This window comes from Rhinolophus ferrumequinum, chromosome 5, assembly GCF_004115265.2.
Source record: "Rhinolophus ferrumequinum isolate MPI-CBG mRhiFer1 chromosome 5, mRhiFer1_v1.p, whole genome shotgun sequence".
Lineage (NCBI taxonomy): Eukaryota > Metazoa > Chordata > Mammalia > Chiroptera > Rhinolophidae > Rhinolophus > Rhinolophus ferrumequinum.
This window is the reverse complement of record NC_046288.1, coordinates 78,686,709-78,709,937: the sequence shown is the minus strand read 5'-3', so window position 1 is coordinate 78,709,937 and position 23,229 is coordinate 78,686,709. Positions and strand designations below refer to the sequence as shown.

At 35.3% G+C, this 23,229-nt stretch overlaps 1 protein-coding gene across 2 annotated transcripts in view; it reads right to left on the bottom strand.

Annotated features, from left to right (window-relative positions):
- Positions 1-22,996, bottom strand: part of FBXL5 (F-box and leucine rich repeat protein 5) — a 38,651-nt gene extending 15,655 nt beyond the window's left edge. The window contains exons 1-9 of one of the 2 annotated variants that reach the window (XM_033106644.1): positions 22,795-22,996; positions 13,828-13,992; positions 11,378-11,473; positions 9,847-10,033; positions 7,878-8,060; positions 5,734-5,859; positions 2,920-3,068; positions 2,221-2,303; positions 642-1,370 (exon numbers count right to left, since the gene is read on the bottom strand). In XM_033106644.1, the coding sequence (XP_032962535.1) occupies positions 642-1,370; positions 2,221-2,303; positions 2,920-3,068; positions 5,734-5,859; positions 7,878-8,060; positions 9,847-10,033; positions 11,378-11,473; positions 13,828-13,992; positions 22,795-22,878 (1,802 nt within the window). In that variant the 5' untranslated portion in view covers positions 22,879-22,996. Of the gene's footprint in view, positions 1-641; positions 1,371-2,220; positions 2,304-2,919; positions 3,069-5,733; positions 5,860-7,877; positions 8,061-9,846; positions 10,034-11,377; positions 11,474-13,827; positions 14,044-22,794 lie in introns of both variants that reach the window. The other variant, XM_033106643.1, reaches the window with a different exon arrangement.
- Positions 22,997-23,229: the final 233 nt, after the last annotated feature.

The window sequence follows — 23,229 nt, the reverse complement described above, 5'->3', positions numbered from 1 at the left end:
ATCAAAATCCTTCGTCTGTCTCCAGAGTTCAAAAATTCACACAATGTAATTTATAGATGATGTGATACAGAATTGTACACCTGAAATCTACGTAATTTTACTAACAATAGTCACCCCAATAAATTTAAAAAAATAATAAAAATAAAAAAATAAATTAAAAAAGAAATTCAGTGCCATTTCTTCATTAAATTTTCTGATTGTTTACTGCAATTGGAAGAGAGGTCTCTCTTCTTTGATCCCCCGTCTTTATTCAAATCTCTTAAAGAATGTACACAAATAATATACAACAACAGAATATGATATACATACTTTCTTCCCTAAGTTCTTGAGGGTAAAAGTTCTTAATCTTATTCACCTTTACATCCACTAAAGCACCTCAGAAAATGTGTTGTAGGCATTTGCTAAGTATTTATTAAACTTTTAAATTTATGTTCTTCCATATGTCACAGAGGATTTGAACTGACTCAACTGAGACTTCATGCTGAAGTTATACTGTCCCAATGCTTTCAAGTAGAATAGATCTTCATTAACTCTTTCGTTAAATAAGTCAGCTAAAAGGCATGACCTAGATTCAAATTTTTATGTTCTATTAAAGAATGAGGACATGTCCATTTCCTAATACTCTGCAACTGATGACTTACCTGAGACCATGGTCTGTGATCTGATAACATCCGGACAGACTGAGAAACAGAAGTACACGTCCAGTCTCTTGATCAGGTTTTTCACTCCCAGAGTAAACGAGTAAGTCTTTCTCCCTAAGCAGTCTAGTCCTTGATGCTTTTCTACACAATGCAGAAGACTCTGGGAGTGCTGACATAGTTCTTAGAGCTGCTCCTGTACAACAAAATGAATGACCGCAATATGCAAAGGCTGGAGAAGCACAATGCTGCTGCCAACAGACACTAGTCCTTAGTCCAATGATATCCTTATTGTAACAACCAGAGGAGGAACAACTGAAGTTGGATGCTGTTTCCATTACACACAGACTTTCGACATTTCTGTGTCTCCATTCTACAGCATCTTCAATGTCGGCCAGATCGTCAGCATCCAACATCCACACATAAGGAGAAGGGAAGTTTTCAGAAGAAACAGACTTAGTCCACGTGTGTTCGTTATCTATTTCTTCTCCAATGTCCTTGTTAGTTAAATCATGCAAACAAGCATACTGCTTGGGGGACTGCATGGTAATGTCTTTATTTTTCCATGTAGTCAAAGTAATTTTGCTTGTAGAAGTATTCAAAAGGCCACTCTGATGAGATGTCAGAATTCCAAGAGCTCTAGAAATCTTCTCTAGAGCCACATCTGTGATTTTTTCACATCCAGACAGATCAAGATGCCGAAGACTCTGGCAGCAACCAAGCCAAGACCAACTATAATTAAGAGATAACAAGGCTATCAGTGGATATTGTTCAATTCTTCAAAAGAATCTGACTATATGCAAGTAGATGGAAAATAAAGATTTTAAATTTAATATGATTAATCAATTACTGAACATTTATTGTCAGGCACTATTTTATATGTTAAGAGATCTAAAACACAGTAAGAGTAACTAGGAACTAAGGGTATTGCTAATCTAACAGAAGGGTAGGAAAGGAGAAGACTTTGTTTATTTTACGGTGAAGTAACCAGCAGTGCAAAGGCTGAACACACATGAAAGAGATTATGGAGGACGATCCAGAGGAAACAGCTCTAGGAATTGGTGGAGCATGAGCCTTAGCCAAAGAAGAGCACAGCTCTCCCTCTGAAATGGGAAGAGAGGTGCTAACATAAACGCTAGGGTAAAAAGAGTAAAGTGAGATAGACTAGGAAGGAAACTGGTGGCATCCAAAGAAATAAAATCTGTGAAGAGTGTATCCTGAAGGCGTTACAATTTCAGAATATGAAGCATGAATGTAACAGGGAGCTTTGCCAAATGGTTCTTGTAACCCAACTGAAACTGAAAACTTCTTAAAAACATCAGTGCCAATCTACATGGCTGTACAGCAAGGCTCAAAGGCCTAGACACAGTACAGGATTATAAAGACAACAGGGTGATACAGACTGGAGTTTTGGATCAGTGGGAACCGACGGACACGAGGAAAGGACAGGAGGATGCTATCAAGTTATAGCCATAGTGACTGAGATTTGAAAGTAAAAAATAGTAGTATGATTATGCAAATGAGGGACAATTCTACTGATTCATAGTTAAAAGTCATACTTAAATATTCAAAAATAACTAACCTGTCAAATGCAGAATCTGAAATGTCAGTTTGGGTGAGATCCAGATGCTCCAGATTAGGACAAAGCTCTAAAATCTGCCTAACCTAAGAGAGAAAAAAGTCACTGTGAAGACCTACAGACTTTCAGTTAGACAAGAGACAGATAACTTTTAGTAAATAATATAATCCACCAGTTCTCAAACTTTTGTGCATGTAAAAATGACTTCAAATCTGCATTACCAATATATATTCTGGGCTCAAATCCCAGAGAATCTGCTTTAGTAACTATGAGATGAGACCCAGAAAATTTACATTTTTTAAGGAACACCCAAGGAGATTCTGATGGAGGACATCACAAGGTACATTTTTATAAAACAGAGATTAAATCTCACTTGCCCATCTTACCATGACTCACATATTATAAAGAATCACACAAAACTGGGCTTCATCACTTAACATTTGTAAAACTGAATAAACTATTTAACCTCTCCTAGCGTCTGGACTCTTTTTTATAATGTGTAGACAATGACATCTTTGTACAAAGATTACTGTGAGAATTGAAATGAAATAATATGAAAGTCAGCAGTGTATAGCCTACCCATGGGAAGGAACTTTCATGGGTAAAGTCTTTTTTCCTTAATTAAACTCAGGAATAAGTAAACCAAATTTAGATCATTGCTACTTTTTGTTAATACCCAAACTAGTGCTAATTTATACATACCATTTTGCTGGAAACTGCAGAGCTGTATGCTAATACTAAAGTTTTTACAGAAGTACCAACATATGGCAGAACATTATGAATTAAGCCATGGAGTAAACGCTTTTCCATTTGTGCAATGCTGATAGCAATCGATTCCTCTGCAGACTCTTCTGTAAAATGAATTCAAAAGTCTAAGAACTTGATACACTAATTATAATTAGACTACTAAGGAATCACCAAATCATTAAATATGAAATACTTTTTGCTATCCTTAAACTCCCTTATGTATGCAAAGCAAGTTGAATGGACAAGGTCTCTCTCTCCAGGACTTAATATTTAACAGGTCTGGCAACAATTAAAAAGAGGCAAAAGGGGGAAAAAAAGGTTTTATAATGAGAAGGAAGGTTTTTTTTTCATGTACTTCAAGGTTCAAGGTGATTTTCATATCAAGGTAGGCAGCAGTGGAAAAGAATCAGTAACTCCAGTTTCGGGCACTGAAAACAGTTTTGGGGAAAAAGCTCTGAATTCTTGAAAAATAGTAGGAGTTCTTCAAGAGAATATAGGATATCAAAAGAAAAATAAGCCACAATAAAAGTGTCATTCGTTATTTTACCTGAATAAAAGGGACGCAAAGCCAGAAGAAATTTGAAACAAATTAGCCTGGTCATTATAAATCAAGCAAAGGAAAGTACGTTAGAATTTTTAAGAAGTTAAAAATGAGCATGGCTTTTACTTTTCCCTTAATCACTTCTGTAGAACTTGGATGTTTACAACAGAATGCACTACTGTAACAACAAACACAACAAAAAAACTACAAATTCCAATTTGATATAAGGAAAAAAAACACACTTATACTAAAAAAAATGAACTAGTAATTTGATCACCTTTCTCAGAGTCCTATTGTTATGCTTAGTTGAAGACATAACCTGAATGTCTAAATATAAAAGTTTAACGGAGTAAGTTAAGGAAGTTTCGTTTTAAAAAAAAAAAAGTAGCTAGCAAGAGGAATGTAAGTAGGAAGAATAATTCTGAATTTGTAACTAATGATTCCATGTTTACAAATATTATCTTAAATTCCTCCTTTAGCCAAACATATGTAAATATAGGATAAAAATAACTTTTAGTTAACCCTATTTATTCTAATTTTATCCCCAAATGATTCTTGTTTCTGTGGCCCTCCATATCTAAATATGGATGGTTCACTGTGAAATCTTAAAAAATTTTTAAACATCCTATGAAGAACAATAACTTCTCTGCAAGACTAGTAAAGACAGCTAAGCTGAAAAAGCAAACACAGACGGTAGATCCAAAACTTAGTTTTAGATGCACTAAACAACACTAAACATATTCCTTACCTTAGAAAGGCTTGATCATTATAGCTTTAACCTTTCCCTTTCAATACGAAGGAAACAACAGCCTTCTCTGGCTATCTTCAAGTGTTGAGACACACTAAGTTTAAAACTCAACATGGGTATTATGAACTAATTTTGTAGAATGGATAAATCAACTTCCCTAAAGTGACATCTGAGTAAAGACCTTACCGCCTTGAGGTCTTTGCTCAAATTTCTCTGGGGACCTTAACTAATTACTCTATTTAAAATCGTAACTTCTTTTCTCTCTTTCTGGCACTCTATCCCTTCTTTATAGCACTGACACTACCTAACATAGTATATATTTTGCCCCTGTTTTTGTCTGCCTACCTTCTCCACATTTTAAGCTACACAAGGGCAGAGATTTTTTTCCCCCTATTTTGTTCCTATACCCTCCTTCCCAGAAAGTGGCCTGTCACGGGGTAAACATACCACCAAATCTAAGGGGAATAGACCTCTTTCTTCCTTATATGTATCACCTTCCAAACATTCAAAACTACCACAATGTTGGCACCTTCATTTCATAAAAATAAGCTTGCTTCTAAAGAATAATCTTTATATTATAGTCTTTACTTCCCATATGTTTATTTACTTCCCATATGTTTAGTTTTTTTGCCAGACCAGCTTACTATTTTCAAGTAGGCAACTTATATAAATAAAAATTTCCTACAGGTTCAGTTTTTACAAGTAGAAGAATATCTTATCCACTAATTTTTATTTTTACAATTTCATTATCTTTTAGTAATTATCTCAATAATATCAAACACAAACTTTGTCTTCTTCCTCCATATTCCCAAATAGTATTTTTCTATCCCTCCATTAAAATGCATTTTTCATTATATACTTTGAATTAAGAATCATGTATTCTAACCTCTCACCTATGAATTCTTTAAGGGTAGAACAAAAGTCTGATTTACCCTTGAATTCTCCCACAATGCTTAACGAATGGCTCCACTAGTTTTTATAACCCTTTACCATTTGCAAAGAATTTTCACATATATGACTTCTCAATTCTACACCAAGAGTATGAGGCAAGTGGTACGACTGTTCACAAATGAATGGACAGATTCAACAGCTTCATGCTCCTTCCTGTGCCACAGGTGATTCAGTAAATACTACTGAACTGATCAAATGAAGCGGTTCCTAAAAAAACATTTGTAAACTGGCAAAGCACTATAATGTACATTATTTCAATAAGGAAAACAGCCATCATTTTCTGAGTTTTTAAACTATTTAAATATAAAACCATGGGAAACAACCCTATACACATCTAAAAACTACTTCAAACAGAATACATTTTAAATTTGCTGATTATTGTTTCAAATTTAAAAATAGGCTTTAAAAACAACAGTTTCCTCAGAAAAAATGCAAAATACATAAATTTTAACATCTAAGTACTTGAATGTTAAAATAATATTCATTACTAAAGCACCATGTAATAATTTTAATTCCACACACAGCTTACCAGATTCATCTATATCAGCATCTTCATCCCACTCCTGGAAAGCACGACTTTCATCTTTTCTATTTTTCACCCATTCCTCATCAGGTTCAGTATCAAGTTCAGTTGCAGGGCCACTATACCAGTCACCTACTCAACAAATAAACAAGAGGAACAAAATAAGATTTAGATTGACTACCATTACAAAAACAAACAACAAACAAAAACCTATTTATAATAAAATATCTGCACACAGAAAAATTTGAGCCCTAGATAATGGGCCAGCTATTATAAAATTCCATTATTAAAATTACAATTACATAAGCAAAGAATTCAATTTCAGACACACTAAAAAGAACTATGAAAATAACCATCAATAGTCTTACATGCAATTTTAGAATCACTGAAAACAACCTAACCTTGTCCCCTACTGTGGCTTCCACACTGGCTCCAGCAATACCTCCAATATGATGACAGCTAATAAACAAAGGAAGCAAGACTTTCTGCTGAATAGTGAATTAGTCAGCAATTCAGAAGTAGGTGGGAACAGAGAAGTCAAAGAAAAAGATTAAGGTAAAGCTAAACCACAAATTTAAAGACCCTGAAGAATATACTACAACTAAATTATGTGAAGTGAGAGAGAATGCAGAATTAATTTACTGAACTCCCAGCATTACATTTAAATTAGGGTTTCTGAACCTGGACACTACTGATAGTCCAGGCTGGGTTAGTCCTTGTTGTGGGGGGCTGTCCTGTCCATTTTAGGGTGTTTAGCAGAAACCCTGGCCTCTACACACTGGAGGCCAGTATACCTAATCCCCCAGAAGAGACCAAAAAAAAGTCTCCACACACATTTCAGAGCATCCCGTGAAGGGGGTTTATAAATCAATTCTGTGTGAGAACCACTGGAAACAAATACTATAAATAAATAAAAACCGTTTTTATTGAAACTTTTTAAGCTTTCTGAAACGGGAAGAAGAAAAGATGCATATTAACTTCACAGCTAACTTCACAGAAGTCTAGCACAACCTTATCACATTGATCTTTATATCAACTAGTACTACATTATGTATTAACTCCTAATACTTAATTCTTCATAATTAAAAATATAGCTAAACAGAAAAGTATTTGAAATATTCATATTTGCCTTGTTTGACTTTCACTTAATATTTCATTATCCTACAACTAACAGAAAAAAATTATTCCACATAAAAATAGTTAATTCTAATCATTTGGATCATATTACATCTAAATAGCTTCACTCAAAAAACTATTAAATAGTTAACATCAGCTCATTTTAAAATTGCTACATATGTAAAAAATAAAACTTGGAAAAACAGATTTCTAATTTAATTATGTGAGAAACATGTATTTCCTCGTCAAAGTGACAAATTATAGAAAACTAAGAAAAACTTAATGTGAATTTTGGGTTAATATTCACCTAGAAGAAATTATTTTAATGCAGCGACAAAAAACTATATGCAATACTAGCTGCATTTACCACGACTGCATTTATGTTCATGAAAAGAAAATTTTCTTTAATTGTTTACATATAAAAGTAACTTACCACATGAAATTAATTAGCATGAAATTCTGATTTATAAAATGAAGCATTACTAATCACAAAAAATATGCTAAAAACAAAAACAGATTCAGTTATTTTGAGCCACTATCAAAAGGGAGCCACAATGACGCCTCATCTTTAAATTTTATAATTAATTTATTCTGTATTTTTTAAATATTCAAATAATCTAATCATTTAGAGCTGTTCTGATAACCTATTAATTTTATTTTTAAATTTTTGTTATGGAAAATTCCAAACACAGTCAAAAGTAGGAAGAAATAGCATTAAAACAGTAGTATAATGAATACCCATGTACTAGTCATCTATCTTCACTAATGATCAACATTTTTGCCAGTTATTTTGCATTCCGTAGCCAATTACTTTTCCTATTTAAAAGAAATTGCACACGTCACATAATGCACCCATGAATACTTCAACATTGCTAGCTTTTCACAAACACATACAAAGAACATACTCTGACTATGAAATCTATTTTCAGTCAACGTCTCAGTTTCCCTCCCTAGCCAAGCTTATTAATGATCACTCATCTAAAAAAAGTAGATGGAAATATTTTTAAAACAAACTAAAAGTCCCGTTTACCTACCTCTGGCCCAGTGAACAGGGTAAAGATGTTTCCATAGCGATCCAGTCTTTGCCAGCTGAGACCACTTAGTGCTTACTTGACTGCATCGACATAATTCTTGAGGATTAAGGTAACTGAATATTGACAGCATTACCTCAGGAGGAAGATGGGTTATACCTGTGGATTGTTCTGACACATCCGCTTCTGAAATAAAAAAGAAAACTTTAATATTAAAGGTTGTAAGAGCAAATGCAGTAAGAAATTACAGTCACATTTCTAGAAATAAAATCTAGTACCTAAAGTCCACTTCTTGCGGCCTGCAAGATGTGTAAAGGAAAAAACATGGATTACAGGCAACATGGGGATGCTGAACTTGTTGAGAACTCGTAGGGTTAAACTATCATGGCCCAAATCATATTTCATCAGTGGGAGCAACAATAATGAACACAGAATCAACTTCCTCTTAGAAAGGCGTTACAGAAAAAAACAATACTCACTTTGTAGTATAAGAAGCATCGTTTGAAAAAGGAACCCAACAGGTTATACAGCTTTAAATCAACAAGTGTAGAGCCGGCCAGATTATGAGATCTCCAAGGCATTTTAATGACACACACAAATGTCAACATTTTCCACTCATGCATTATGACTCCTGTCAGTATCTTCCCTATGTCTCCTTTTTGATTTTCACATTTTATGTAAGAGGTCTGTGAAATCTGAATTCTTTAACCTGCAGGTGCCCTAACCTACTTATGTACTATTTATGAGCCAGCTGAAACAATATAATGTAAATATTTCTAATGCTGGTGTACATTTATTGGGAATCTTTTGTCAGCAACTATTGTAGAAAGTAGTCATTAGATGTCTAATTTCCTATAATGTATTACTTAACTAGCAATTTTCTGAAAGAAAAATGCAAATGAGGTTTACCATAAAGAATACAGAATATAAAAGATTCGTCATTAAAGTTCTTTGAAGAATTTGAGGACTTGTATATCTGATTTGCCTTCACAAAGCAACGTGAATATAGAAATGCTATGATCAAATTACTTAATCTAACCCTTTTTAAATGGCAAATATTTAAAAAATAATACAGCTATAATTTGCTTTGAAGGAGTGGGAAAATTAAATGTAATAAATGTGATGCTTTTAAATCCCACGTTATAGTACAATTAAACCAGATACAACAGGTTTTGGCTTGGAGTCTAAGACACAGGTTGAATTTCAGAGTGAAGCATACAAGCTTTATGGATTTAATTATAGCTTAACCTACAAAAACATTTTTGTTTCAACATGCATCTCCCCTACTTTGTTAAATAAAAGTATAAGACAAAAGAACCGATTTCAAAGAATTTTAAGCTATTTTAATCAGATGTGTCATTGCAATTGCCCATCTAGAAGAAGCAAAGGAATTTTTAATAGCCTAAGGATGCCAATTTTCTTTACTGATGTTTTAAAAGGAAAAGCTATCAGAGATAAGTAAGAATAAAAATAAGGAAGTAGTCTATTAAGAAAAAAAGCAGGAATATTTTATTTGCATTTTTCATTTGTTTTCTCAAAATAACTGTACATAGAAAAACCATGCCTTTCATACTTTCTCCCCTGTGAATTACTGCATACAAGAGAATGACACATGGGAAAGGATGGAGTTCAAACTATAAGTATAACTAATTTTGAAAACTGATGAAGAAAACAAAGAAGGATGAAAGTGTTCTGTATGAGTATATGGTAGTTTTCAGTAATTTTGATGGGATTATTATTATTTACATATAAATTCCTTTAAGAAACACTGCACTGCATGTGGCCCATGTATATTACATGTTAAATTATCAGACAACACTAAATTCTAAGATAGAAACTACAATCTTCAATTAAATTTATACTTGAAAATAAATGGCTTAAATTATTTCTCAAAATCTAAAGTCCGTATCAACAAGAAACAAATCGCCTTGGAACTAATAAACCATTTGCTATCTAAACATATGAATCTCACCTTTATCTGACTTTTCATCCACAGAGTATTTAAAAAACTTCTGTCGTTCCTCAGCTTGATTCCAGAGGCTAAGACCTCGAAGGAGTTCAGCGGCATCCTTCTGAGAGCAATGTTGTGCAATCACTTTCTTTTTAATATCCTTTAGCTCTTCATAGGTAAAATATTCCATTAACATGGGCTGAAAAACCTAAATTAAACAAAAAAACAGTCATAAGGAAAGATGCTTATTAGTTAGTTTTGTTTTACTCTACACCTTTTAAATTATCAATGGCTAAAAAGTATAGCATTATGACCATCTATTTCAAAGAGATAAAAATTTTAATTGTTACCACCGAGTTGGTTTATCCAAAAATTATAGAAAAGAGTATCAGCAGAAAGATCCTTCTCTCCATTACTTCTCCGGCTAATGGCAATCCCTAAACAATTTCAAAGCACCGGAACCAGAAGGTCTTCCTGTACAGAGCTTGTCAAACACTCTTAATCATTCTCTTCTGGTTAGACAGTTAGGTCAGTTAACTGCCTTCTGCCATGACAGTAACTGATCTCTACCCAAACAGGGCCTCTAACTCCTCTAAGATGGTACCCAGTGTAATGGAACCATGAAAGTCAGAGCTCTACTGAGACCGCCAACTATTCAATCTTTCCTAGGAGATTTCTTCTTCAAAATAGATGCTCTGTCCAAACTTCCAATTTATAGAATTAGAACCTTTAAAGGTGGAGCCTTCTTATTTCATGGTTCCACAGGTTAAGAAACACTGCTCTACTAACTCACTAGTTTCAATGTTGGTTGCTTATTACAACTTGGGAAGCCTTTCAAATATACCCATATTAATATCTCCCACCTGATTTAACTGGTCTGAAAAGGACTTAAAAGTGGGTTTTTTTGTTGTTTTGTAAGTACCAATCTGATTATAAGGTTGAGAATATACTGTTATATACTGAGAATATACTGTTGAGAATCACTATGATAACTGGTTTACAGCTGAACAAGAATCAAGTTCCTCCTAAAATAGTTTCTCTATTTCTTGCCCTTATTTTATTCCACTTTAGAGAAAGAAGTGAATGGGAAAATATTTTGCTCATCCATTCAGTGATTATCACAATATACGATATTCTGTGTATTAGGCATAAAACTGGTAAGTTGAACACCACCATTTAATTACTAAAATCCTAAAAAAAAAGGAACACTAAAAATTTAAACTTAGCATGAAAATACAGAAAAAGTTTAAAAAATCCTCTAAAGATTTCAAAATGCATTAGGGTGGCATAAAAAGTTTTTAACATTCAATACAATGTCATCTGCATAATAAGAAAATATTTATTGAATAAATGCATTAAATTATTCATTCAATGAAAAACAACCACCTCTCTGAGGGAACAAAATTGTTGGTTTTTTTCCTTCGGTTTTTCCTCATTTCCTAAAATGAACTGGAGGCTTATCTTCCTATGCATTATTTTGAAGAATTAAAAGCAAAATAACATTTTTAAAATTTTATAAATCAAAATTACAAGGAGGAAAAATTATGCTTACCTCCTCTTCTTCTTTCATATGAGGAAGAAAATCTCTTGTAAAAGCCTCCAATCTCTCCTTCAGCTGTTTCGCATAATTTAACTGCTCACATTCATTCTAGAAATAAAAATAATTATATTCTATAACAGTTTTGCTTCATTATTTACATTGTACCTGATCCTAGGAAGTCAATCTAAAATGCAACATAAAACCTTAAAAAAAATAGACAAATAGCAAGTGGTCTCTGTACTTTTCTAAGTATAAAAGACATCCTTAAGACATCTTTTAAAGGAAACTTGAAATCGTTTAGTAATGGGATCTCATACTTTTTTAAAATGCCACTTAAAAAATCCAAAAATAGCAAGTATTTGCTCAAAACTTGTATTGATTTCTAATGCATATATTTATATCATTTCCGTGTGTCAGTTTTCTTAATATATCTCTAGGCAGTCCACAAGAGCCTACTGGACTCTATCATTACAGGATCCCTTTAAGGTCATCTAAGCAATTCAGAATACTTGTTATATTATGCTACAGAAGACCATATATACTTCTAAAGACAAGGTATCAACTTCTAAAGGCAAGAGTTCACGACCTCTTAAAGTAAATCATTCTAAGTCTGGACAGGACTAAAAAGTTCTTCCTCATATAAACTAAGATCACATCTTCCTGTAACTTATCCATCATTTATACATCAGCCCTCTAAACTTGAAATATGTGAAAAATTTAAAAATAATGAAACTTAAAATATGGGAATATTTTATCCCTGCTGAGTCCTTATCTCCTCCTTTTTGAACTAATTTATCGACAGCTTCCCAATATTCTATCCAACATCCCATTTTCTTAAGATTTTACACATTTTCCATAAACATACCCAGTGACTTCCTTTTCCTCTTACATGCTAATTATTATCAAATTTGCTTTTCCAAACCGAATTATTCTTCTGACCTTGAAACCCATCTATACCTCCTCCTATTAATCAACACCCACCTGGGTTGCACAAGCAGTTCAAACCAACCTGTCCATAATGGATCTTTTTATTCCCCAAGCGTCTTTTGTATTCTCTAGATGTAAGGCTCAATTCTCATTTTTATTCCCTTTTCCTTTTCTCCTTTCCGCCTCCCTTTTTATGCAAGCAATACATTGTATCAATTTCATAGGTCCTACATAACTCTCAAGTCTGTCCTCTCCTTTCTATCTCAAGAGTCACTATTTTAGTTCAGATCTTAATCGTTTTATTGAATAGCTAATACGTGAACATAATATAAAGGAGTAGTCAATAAAAAGTAATCTCCCATCATTACTACCCAGTACTCTACCTCACTACCCAATCTCCCATGTCCCCACCAAGAAGCTACTGTATATTTTTCAAGACTATTACAATAATTTTTTATAACAGTCTTCCTACTTGAGGCTTTTCTTTCCCTTCAAGCCATCATCTTCCTTACTGCATAATAGTCTTTCTAGAACATAATTCTGTTAAGTGACAGGTACATGGTGGTTTGACAGAATTAAGTCTATGCTTCACCGAGCCACAAAGCGGATAAACAAACACCAAATATCAAATATCCTATAATATGCAAATATAATTAATAGGAAAATCTGTCTATATCATTATCCTAAACTATACTCAAACATATCCATATGTTGTTATACAATTAAAAATTATCCTGTGTAACCAAACCTGTGCCCTAAAATATGGAAAAAGAAAATGTAATAAACATTTTCGCTAACACAGAACTTTAAAATTAACACAATTCATAAAATTAAAGTGTTTACTCATTCTAAGCAACAATTTTATCTTTAGTCACCAGTAACTGCATTTATTATATCTTTCTTTTAATTAAGAGTTCAGCAAATATTATAAGAAAGTAAAAATTTTATGGTGATTAAAATTTTAACTTCAAAAACAACTTTAAGATTTGGGGACTAGCATTCATTACAGAATTTTACATACAGAAATAAAAAGATTCTCGTCAAACCTGAGTGAGGCTCCACTGAGCCCTCTTCTTAACTAGGTCCAACCTTAAGTTCTTGGCCCACTTCATCCAACTTTTTAAAAAATCATCCTGAGTCAATTTATTTTAAAAAATCCCCCATTCTTGACACCGTTGATATCTATTCACTCTTAAGATCTTATCACCCTGGTCTGCCTTCAAGAAAAATCCTCCAATCAGTCTAGCCTTGATGTTTCCTGTCAGTAATTTTCCTGGCCCCCCACCCTACTCCTTGGCTATAAATCCCCTCTTGCCCTTGTTATATTCAGAGTTGAACCCAATCTCTCTCCCCTACTACAACACCCCACTACAGTAACCCCTTGAATAAAGTCTTCCTTACTATCTTTAACAAGTGTCAAAATATTTTTTTTCTTTAACTAACATATTTACTATAAAATGTTAACAAGTTTTGCCAATGACATATCAGAAGATGACACAAGTTGTGATAGCTAAATACCCATTTTTGCAACTCACCTTAACATTTTTCAGTCCCTTTTCAAAGAGGCTAAGCATCTCAGAGAGTTTGTTATCAGAATGTACGTTATAAATGGTCCGGCTGCGTTGTTGAAGCAAACCAATAATGTATTCGTTTTCAATCTGCTCATGCATTTTGAACTCCTTAAAAGTAGCGTACAGAGACTGTAGAAGAGCACGGAAATCATTGTTGTTGGAAAAGTTGGTTTTAGAAAGCTGAATAAAAATTTAAAAAGAAAGGTATAATAAATACATGTAAATATGCACTAATAAGAAATACTTAAATGCATTCCTGTTCAGTTTATACATAACACCTCCCTTATACATGGTTAAAGTACTTGGTTAAATTTAAAGTTTCTTTAAATAAAAAGGATTAGACCAGAGTCTCTCCAAACATAAAATTTCATTAATCTGTACTTACACTAAATACAGATACTCCAGAGTTATATATAAACGTTAAAATAGTTGTGTAAGGAACAGCATAGGAAATATAATGAATAATAATGTAATAACTTGTAAAAAAAGTTTAGTGTGATAAGTGCTTTTTTGTTTAAAATGTTCTTCACGCTATTACACTACTTTTACAATGTAAATGATTCAAAATATTCAATTATTGTTTGTTTAACATTAATATCAAGATGAGCCTGCTCTATTCATAAAATAATTATAAAATATTGTGCTATTAGAACATTAAACAATTTTAGGAAACTATACTATTTTTTTTTTAAGAAAACTGAGATAAACACTTAGCAGCTTATATTAGAAATCATGGTGGGGGGAAGGAAAGAAATTATGTATTAATACTTTCCTGGGGTGGAGACACTGCAATAAAATACTGTGGAAACCTAGTATATCAGGATATGAAAAAGTAAATGCACTTGAAGGAAAGAAACAAATCAATGAAAATACGAAGAAATATAGACTGTCATTTTTCTTTAATTCTACTATTCAATAAGAGAAAGTGACTATTCTGACATAATTTTAATTTTTCACATTTAATGACATTAAATTCTCATTTTTAAAGCATACATATTATCAACTTGATTCAAGTGAAACGTTCAAAGTACTATTCAAACCCTCCATTACCTCCATTGCCATCTAAAATCTATCTTTAATCATATCAATTCCAGTTTCAAAAGGGAAAATCTGATTAGGTTAGAAACAACAGACAATAAACGGAGAGGGAGAAGCTACTAACACTGTACTTCCTAGACTTGCTTTGTAAACTCTGATCTAGTATTCCTAAAATGGAGCATAGCAGGCTCATGACAAAGCATCAGAAAAGATGACTAGTTCCTAAAGCAAAACGATTCCACTATATACAACAGAATTAACTTCTGTAAAAAGCAGTATGGATTAGGTATTAAGAGTCATTTATAGAAAACCTGACCTAGAGTCAGATTCTCTAAGATCAGATCCAGTTCTACCATTTATTTAGTTGTGTAACCCTAGGTAAATTAATTTTTCTCGCCCAATGTCTTACTTTTTTCTTGGTGTAAAATGGAAATAATAGCAACACCTGTACTTTACATGGTATCTGTGTGATTAAAATGAATTAAATTAGTATTTAATAAATGCTAGCTATCATCATTTTGAAAATTAATCATTCATTTTTATAAATCCATGCATTTTTTTACTCTATCCAAATATTTAATGCAGCTATCATAAGCCAGGCACTGTTTCTGGTACTTGGGATACATCAGAGGGGAAAAAAAAAATGACATCTCTGCCTTTACGTCAGAGCTTACAATGGAGCTTACATTCTAGTGAAGGGAAATAAGACAATGAACAGTAACGACAAACAAGTAAATTATCTAGAAGAGGGATTGGCAAACAGTAAAGGGACAAACAGTAAGTATTTTAAGTTTTGTAATGCATACTGTCTATAGCAACTATTTAATTCATCTATTGTAACACAAATGTCATACAAATGAGTGTGGCTATATTCCAATAAAACTTTATTTATGGACACTGAAATTTGATTTTCATATAATTTTACATTATAAAATAAAATAGTATTCTTTTGATTTTTTCCCCAACTATTTAAAAATGTAAAAACCATTCTTAGCTCCTAAGCTATATAAAAACAACAGGCAGGACCATTTGGTTAAAGTATTGTAGATTTTATCCCAAGAAATGCCACATAAATCACAACAAAATTCTCTAGCGTCTAATTTCAGCAAATAATATCATGTGTTTTTTTATTTTAAAAAAAGTTTAAATGAACAAGCAAAAACAAGAGATAAATCAAAAGAAAGCATTAATGGCTACAGATTTAAAAAAAAAACAAAAGCATGGCAAAAAAGTAAAAAATGCCCTCATGAGTTAATGAAAATAACATCATAAAAGACATGGAGGAAATTTTGCATACATTCTCAGTGGACTACTAGAAAATCTTTCAGATTTAATGACAAGCTAAGGTAAAGCCCAGGTTCATGTGACAGACAGAAAAACAAATCAGATATATAAAAGGACTCTACATTATATGTAGAGTCAATCCAGCATGGTGGTTTAAAGTGCTGACTCTAAAACCAGACTGCTTAGGTGTGAGTCAATCTCCGTCAGCAAGTCATTAAATTGTTCTGTACCAACGGTTTCTTCATCTAAAAATAAGGCTAATAAGGTTAACTACCATGTTTCCCAGAAAAATAAGACCTAACTGGAAAATAAGCCCTAGCATGATTTTTCAGGATGACATCCCCTGAACATAAGCCCTAATGAGTCTTTTGGATCAAACCTTAATATAAGACCCTGTCTTATTTTCGGGGAAACACGGTATAACACAGGGTTCTTGTGAAAATTTAATAAGTTAATATATTTAAAGAACACAAAACATGCATCAGCTTTACTTAGGCTTTTCTGTTATTTCTCTATTAAGCTCAAATAAAACTATCATTAGAAATACTTATACTACCCAAGTTATTCTCCACTTGAAAAGAACAACTGTTTTTAACCTGGTACTAAAGTCAGTAAATTTAGCAGTTAAAAGAATAACTATAGCATATACAATTTAACTTTACGAAATCTATTTACATATATATATATATATATAAATTTTGTTTTCCTCTGCAGTTATTCAAACATACGGATTTGATTGAGGAAAAAAATAAACCTAGACACTAACAATGGGACATACTGAGGCCTATGATATGCTAGGTACTATCGTTAAGTTTTTTTAGATATTATTCTTACAACAATCCTAGAAAGTAGGTATTATAATTTCCATTTTATAGGTGAAAAAAATTTGAGGCTCAGAGAAAATAACTTACCCAAACCAACTAGTTCACAATAAAACAGAGATTAAGTCTCTATGAATCTAAATTCTATGTTCTTTCCACAAGATATAATGTTAGTCCCAATCACAAAACTATCTTTTCAGATAGAACAAAGTAAATTGTCAAAAAGAATGCCAGCTCTAAAGCAATAGTTCTCACAAGGGAGTTGATTTTGCCTCCCAGGAACTAACGGGCAAGATCTGGAGACATATTTGCACGTCACCACAGCAGAAGTGCTACTGACATCTAGTGGGTAAAAGTCAGGGATCAGCTAAAACATCCTACAACGCACAGGACAGCCCCACAACAAAGAATCATCTGGCCAATATGTCGGTATGCTGCAGTTGAGAAATGCTGCTCTAAAGAAGTGTTTTTCAAACATGTTTAACCATGACCATTAGCATGAAATACAGTGCAATCTAGACACACATACATCACAAGCATTTCAAACAAATTTCAGCAAACAATATTTCCCCCTCTAACCTGTGATATACTCTAATATTTACTTTTCCATTTCATTTTTTAATGCTGTTTCTGGTACTTGGGATACATCAGTTGAATGTATCTGACCCACAAAACTGATTTGATGACCCACAATGGGTCACAGGACACACTTTGAAAAAAAAGTTGTACAGAATATAAAGGTTCCTAAGTGACCTATAAACTTGTATACTCTAATGCCTGGCAAATTCAACAAAGAACCTATGTAGAACAGAATACACCTAGTCACCAAATAGTAATAACCCATAACGTGGTATCTCCATATTTTAAAAATTTATAACTGACTTTCTGTCTTACACACTCTACAACCTAAAAATCTTACAGCCTGCTCTGGGTGAACACATAATGCAATATATAGATGATGTATTATAGAATTGTACACTTGAAACCTATGTAGTTTTGTTGACCACAGTCACCCCAATAAATTTTAATTGAAAAACAGAAAAAAAAAACTTACAACCTGGCTTCAAAGTGATTTGAAAAGTTGTGTGTCTCTTAAATACTAGATAATAAATTCAAAAATAGATATGAAAAATAGCATAACAGAACCCAAAAACTATTATTACCCCAAATAAGTTTTTATTTTTTGTCTACTCAGCCAGACAATGCTTTCATTTAACCAAGGGAGATTTACACTCAATGAAGAGACCCAACTATCTCTGGTCAAACTTTACAGACAGAAAAAACTGGGATCCACAGGTAAAATGTTTTGCATAAAATCACAGAGCCAGTAATAAGTAGCAGAACCAATAAGATAATGCAAAAAGACATGGGCTTCAGAAGGGGCAAAATCCTAAGACTGAAATTTAGGCTCCCCTAATCACTAGTTGAGTGAGTTGGCTAAGTTACTCAACCACTTAGTCTGTTTCTTCATCGTTAAAAGAGGGATAATATTTGTCTCACAGGGCTCTCTTGAGGATTAAAAGAAATAACTGTAAGCATGTAGTAAGAACTCATTAAATTCCTTTTCCTTCCTCTCCTAGCTCTCAATTCAATACTCTCCAATAAACCAATCTTCCCAATGCCAGTCAGTAACAGGTTTTACAAGTATGCAGAGAAATAGAAAAGCAAGGGCACATCAAGCGGCTCAGGTGGTTGGAGTGCCGAGCTCCTAACACCGAGGTCGCAGGTTCGATTCCCACATGGGCCAGTGAGCTGCGCCCTCTACAGCTAAGATTGTGAACAACAGCTCTCCCTGGAGCTGGGCTGCGGTGAGTAGCCGGAGCAGCTAGCTGTGTGCTGCCGTGTGCTGCCAGGAGTCGCCGGTGGCCAGCATTAGTGGCCGGCAGCCAGCGTGAGCGGCCGGGGGCTGCTGTGCGCTGTTGTGAGCGGCCAATGGGCGACCGACTGACTGCCTGGGGGTAGGGGGGAGGCAAGGCTCATAACACCAGCGTGGGCCAGGGAGCTGTGTCCTACACAACTAGACAGAAACAACGGCTTGAACTGGAATGGGGAGGGGGGGGCGGAAGAAGGGGGGAAAAAAAACAATGAAAACTAAATGAAACCTACTATAGGGCCAACTGACAGTAGACTCAATGCTCACTGGCAGAATTAATGCCGTTAAATTGTGAGCATTAGAGGAAAAGACTAAGGAATTGCAGTAAACTGGAAAAAGGATGTCATTCAATGCAAATATTCACTAAAACCATCCCAATTGGGAAGGTCAGTGAATTAACAAAACAATTTTGTAAAAAATTGTTACCAAACAAATTTTTCAGAAACTACTCTTTCACACAAAGAAAATTAAACGAGGAATCATGATCCTGACAGGTTTCCATCTGGATATATCACTAACTGCTGATGTAACTTGGTCTAGCTAATCTAAGTCTACAAGTCTCAGCTATGAAACAGAAATACCCCTGCCTTTACCTACCTCAAAAGACTATTATCTGGATAACAATGAAAAACCTTTCCATAAATCCATTTATAAATGGTAAGAGGAAATCCATGAGCAAAGTATTAAATTAGGTATTATACAACAATATTTAAAATGGCCTACAACTTCAGAATAAATTACTCTAAGTAGTCTAGGCATTTAAGTGATTGAGCGATGCTAGTAAATAAATTGATGCTTCGAAAATATATTGTACTTGAAAAGCTTGATAATGAAAATAAAATTGACTTCTTTATAATTACTGGGCATTCAGAGTCAATATTTAGAATACAGTGAAATAACATACTCTGTATCTTTTTAGTTTGAGTATAAAAACTAGTTCTCATTTTGTAAAGTTTTACTACAGGCTATTTGGGTTGGATATCCCTGGTCTCTGCAAACAAAAGATGGTGCAGGCAAAACTTGAGGTGACAAATGAATAAAAACAAACAGTCCTTTAAGACTACTCTGCCATTATAAAAGACTTATTTTTCCACCCTAGCTCCCAAAGGACATACTAGGAGATATTTCCATTACCTAGTAGTATCAAGAAGAAATCCGGATGTAGAATTCCTTTGCAGTTGTTTTTTTTTTCTTCTTCCCTAAATCACCTTGGTCTCTGATCCACAGTTCAGAAAATTGGACTCTTAATCTTCTTGATGAATATATACAAAATCTCATTAACTACATCTAATTAGTTCAGATTTAGTGATAATTCTCCCTTATGCTATGTCAAATTGAAAATGCTTCCTAGTTAATGCGAGAGGAAACATTTAACTACTGAAAATAATCTTATTTGACTCCAATATTGTTTTTTAAAACAGCACTGTATTTTCAAAACTTGTTCGAATGTTCTCAATCACCAGGTAATGACATACGGAATTAGTGATCAGCTTCTTCAAAATTTACAATAAGGCTGGTTGGTGAGTCTAGTACATAACTAAATAAAAGTTGCGATTCTTAACTATTGTGGTAGAAAATCAATCATTTGGAAATCTAATGAAAATCACAAACCTCCTAGGGAAAAATTTCCATAACAATTTCAGGTGGTCCCCAGACTATCTCTTGCCAAATCTAAAATGGAGAGAAGACTTCAGATTCCAGTAGTCCTCACTAATTTTCCCATTTTGATTTTGAGAAAACAAAAAACCACCCAATTTTTTTCTTTGCTGCAATTAAAGGATACTGTCAGAATAACTAAGTTCAAAAGCCAGAGAACTATTATAAAAACACTACAGTAAACTACAAAAATTCGGGGTTATTCAGCTTAACTAATGGGTTACCCATTCTCGATGCTTCTCCTGGATAAGTGATTCTCACCCTTGACTGCACACTGGACTCATCCAGGGAGTTTTAAATTACACAATCATGTGCCCTTTAACAATGGGGATACGTTCTGAGAAATTCATCATTAAGCGATTTCGTTGTGCAAACATCGAAGAGGGTACTTAAACGTAGATACACCATCCAAGTATAGCCTACTCCACACCTAGGCTATATGGTATACCCCATGACTCCTAGTCTACAAGCCTGTTTTTGTATTAAATACAAGATTAAATCAAGCACAAGAGAAAATAATGCCACCAAGAGAAATGTGGCGTAACATGACATACCGTTTTACAGAAGATTTTTTTATAAGTAGAAAAAGTACACTCCAAAATAACGATACAAAGCATAGTAAATACATAAACCAGTAACACAGTAGATTATTATCAAGTATTATGTACTGTACAGGATTGTATGTGCTATACTTTTATTCAACTGGCAGTGCAAGTGGTTTGTTTAAATTAGCATCATCACCACAAACGAGTGAATAGTGCACTGGGGACAACAGCTATGTCACTAGGCAATAGGAATTTTTCAGCTCCACTATAATCTTACGGGACTAAGGTTGTATATGCTGTTCCCAGTTGACCGAAAAGTTGTTATGCAGCGCGTGAACTGTACTTGATGCCTGGGTCCCACCCTTAGAGATCCTGATTTTAGTGGTTTTCCGGCATCAGGATTTTGGACAGCTTTTGGGGTGATTCTAACTAGGAACCAAGGTTAAGAACCACTGTCCTAGAATGCCGTGTTTAAACCTGTATATGAACCAGGTATTTTTTAATTTTCAAAATGGAGGAAGGGAAAGGATAGTTGTGGGTGCGTTTTACATTGTTGGTTTTGAGTGTAGCCTGTAACAATGAACACACCGGCCATCCTCCAACCACCTCAATGGGCTGTAGGAACCTCTCGTCTCTTAACAGTGGTTCTGCTTAATGCTATCTACTTTCTGAAAATTCATTGAAGTTTAATTCTGTGCTTAAACTATAGTTATTTAAATGTTTTTTATTTGGTTCATTTCTACACGAAACAGAACTGCCTGAAGTTTTCAGGCTATCCATATGGACTTTCCCCAACATAAATTGACAAAAATGTGAAATCTTCATATTGTTTTAGAATCATCAGCAAAAGGCCCTGAACTATGTCCACAAAAGTGCTTTTTCAGCTTACGTTGCACCAATTAAGAATCCAAAAAGGTTATGACAGTTAAACCAACTTTTTCTGAGGCCCCTTTTATTCGAGCCCACATAAGGAATTCCCACGGAGAACAGATGTCTTATAACAAAATCTGCATGGAGTATATGCTCAGGACAGTAAAAGTTGCAAGGATAAAAAATAACCACAAAGGAAGAGTGAAGATTCGCTAGTTCCTACACCAAGAAACCTGGGTTTTCTCCCAAATCAAACCAGTAAAAAGCTGGGGCATAAAATAAGCTAGAGGTAGTTCCTTCCCCTTCGGCCAGAAGGCAAGCTAGAGGTTCAGAAGGATAGATGGGAATTGCAAAAAGACTTAGGGAGACCCCAAACCGGCCGTGGGTAGGGCAGGGGGCACTGGTGATGGAGGAGGCGGGGAACAACTGCGGAAACGGCCTTACCCCGGCGGATGGAAAGCCCACCGCAGGTGACGACCGACCTGGAGTCCCCGAAGGTCAGTGGAGAGCGAAGGTGCCCCTCTCCCGAAGGGGGCACCAGCTGGAGCCCCAGCGTGCCTGCGAGAAGCCGACCCCGAGGGCGACGGGTGCTAGGCCCCCCCGGCTGGGAGGGCCGCGCCGCCAGCCCCGAGGGCACGTCGGAGGCTGGCGGCCGGACGGGGATGCGGGCTCCCCGGGGAAAGTGTGGGATAGAGAGCGCGGCGCTGACAGCTACGCAGGCGGCAATTCGTGCGGCGCGGTCCCGGGGGCTGCGGCAGTGGCGCAGGCCTGGCCGCCCAGGAACCCGGCCGGCTCCTCCTCTCCGCCCGCGCCGCCCAGAGCAAGAGGCCCCGCACACCGTTACCTTGTCACAGTAGAGTCCCACCAGCTGCTTCATCCGCCAGTGTGGGGCGGTGAACACGTCCACTTCTTCGGGGAAGGGCGCCATCGCCGCTGCCTCAGCCTCCGCCTCAGCAGCCGCGGCCGCCGCCTCTCCATAGACACCCTCGCCGCGGGGCAGAGGCGGCGCGCCCCCCTGCGCATGCGCCCGCCCCGTCGGCGCGCGCGCCCGGGCTGCCGGGCCAGTCGGGACGCGGGGACGCGCGGGCCGCCGCCATGCGGTCCCCGCGACCCACGTGACCCGGTGCGCGGCGGCTGGTCGCACTGGCGTCTCCCGCCTCCACTATTTTCATTCTTTGGCTTCTTCTTGTGCGGCAGAAAGAAACCAAGTCTTTTACCTGTTTGTTTTGCAACGTAAAACACATTATCTGAGGAGACGGGGTGTCGTTTTAGGGGCGCT